Consider the following 1,011-nt stretch of genomic DNA (forward strand, 5'->3'; position numbering starts at 1 on the left):
AGCATCTTTGGATGACTCATGGCACCTTTGGAGGACTTATGGCTACCCTTGGAGGACTTACAGCATCTTTGGATGACTCATGGCTACCCTTGGAGGACTTATGGCTACCCTTGGAGGACTCATGGCTACACTTGGAGGACTTACAGCATCTTTGGATGACTCATGGCTACCTTTGGAGGACTCATGGCTACCCTTGGAGGACTCATGGCTACACTTGGAGGACTCATGGCTACCCTTGGAGGACTCATGGCTACCCTTGGAGGACTCATGGCTACCCTTGGAGGACTCATGGCTACCCTTGGAGGACTCATGGCCACTTTTGGAGGACCCATGGCCACCTTGGCGGTCTCGTGGCTATTCTCAGAGGAGCCATGGTCACCCTTGGAGGACTCATGGCCGCCCCTGGAGGACCCCTGCCTGCTGCTGGAGGACTCACCCGACGATGGCGCTGTGGCGGCGGCGCTCAGGAAGCCGCAGTGCTCGGCCCCTCCCTCAGTAAAGAACCGCTTCCGGATGTTGGCGGCGGCCGCGCTCCTCTCTCCTTCCTCGCAGCACTCGAAGGCCTCAAGCTCCTCCCACAGCGCCCCGGCGGCAGCCAATCCCGGCGTGGCTTGCAGGAACTGCCGGAAAAGCCGTTTCCCGATTGGTTGCTCCACGCACTGCCACCGGAAGGACGCCTCTTCCTCCCCGCCGCCATCTTGCTTGGGGCCGCCATCTTGCTGCGCGACGCCGTTCTGCAGCCCGGTGCCGGCCAGGCGGGCGCGCAGGGCTTCGCACTGGGAGATGTGGGGCAGGCGCAGGCGGGCTCGCTGCTTCCGGTCCCGGGCTGAACCCCCCGGCCCTCCGCCGCGCGCCGACACGTAGGCCGAGTTGGCCACCACTGTCTCCAAGCCGCCGATATCCATGGCTGCGGGGGGACAGGGGGCAGAGGTCGGCCCCCCTATGAGTCAGAAACACCCCGTGGATTACCCCTCCCACTGGATTACCCCTCCCACTGGATTACCCCTCCCA

The 1,011-nt window shown here is 63.4% G+C and overlaps 2 protein-coding genes across 2 annotated transcripts in view; one reads left to right on the top strand and one right to left on the bottom strand.

Annotated features, from left to right (window-relative positions):
• The window catches only part of ATP1B2 (ATPase Na+/K+ transporting subunit beta 2), a gene marked incomplete at its 3' end in the record, with an annotated part of 26,784 nt that overhangs the window by 1,011 nt on the left and 24,762 nt on the right, over window positions 1-1,011 (top strand).
• On the bottom strand, window positions 42-987 carry LOC110391328 (rhodopsin kinase-like). Its single transcript, XM_021383153.1, has one exon. It carries the CDS (start codon window positions 903-905, stop codon window positions 141-143), a length of 765 nt encoding a protein of 254 aa, XP_021238828.1. The 5' UTR covers window positions 906-987; the 3' UTR covers window positions 42-140.

The sequence above is a fragment of the Numida meleagris genome, unplaced genomic scaffold (assembly GCF_002078875.1).
Source record: "Numida meleagris isolate 19003 breed g44 Domestic line unplaced genomic scaffold, NumMel1.0 unplaced_Scaffold350, whole genome shotgun sequence".
NCBI classification, from domain to species: domain Eukaryota; kingdom Metazoa; phylum Chordata; class Aves; order Galliformes; family Numididae; genus Numida; species Numida meleagris.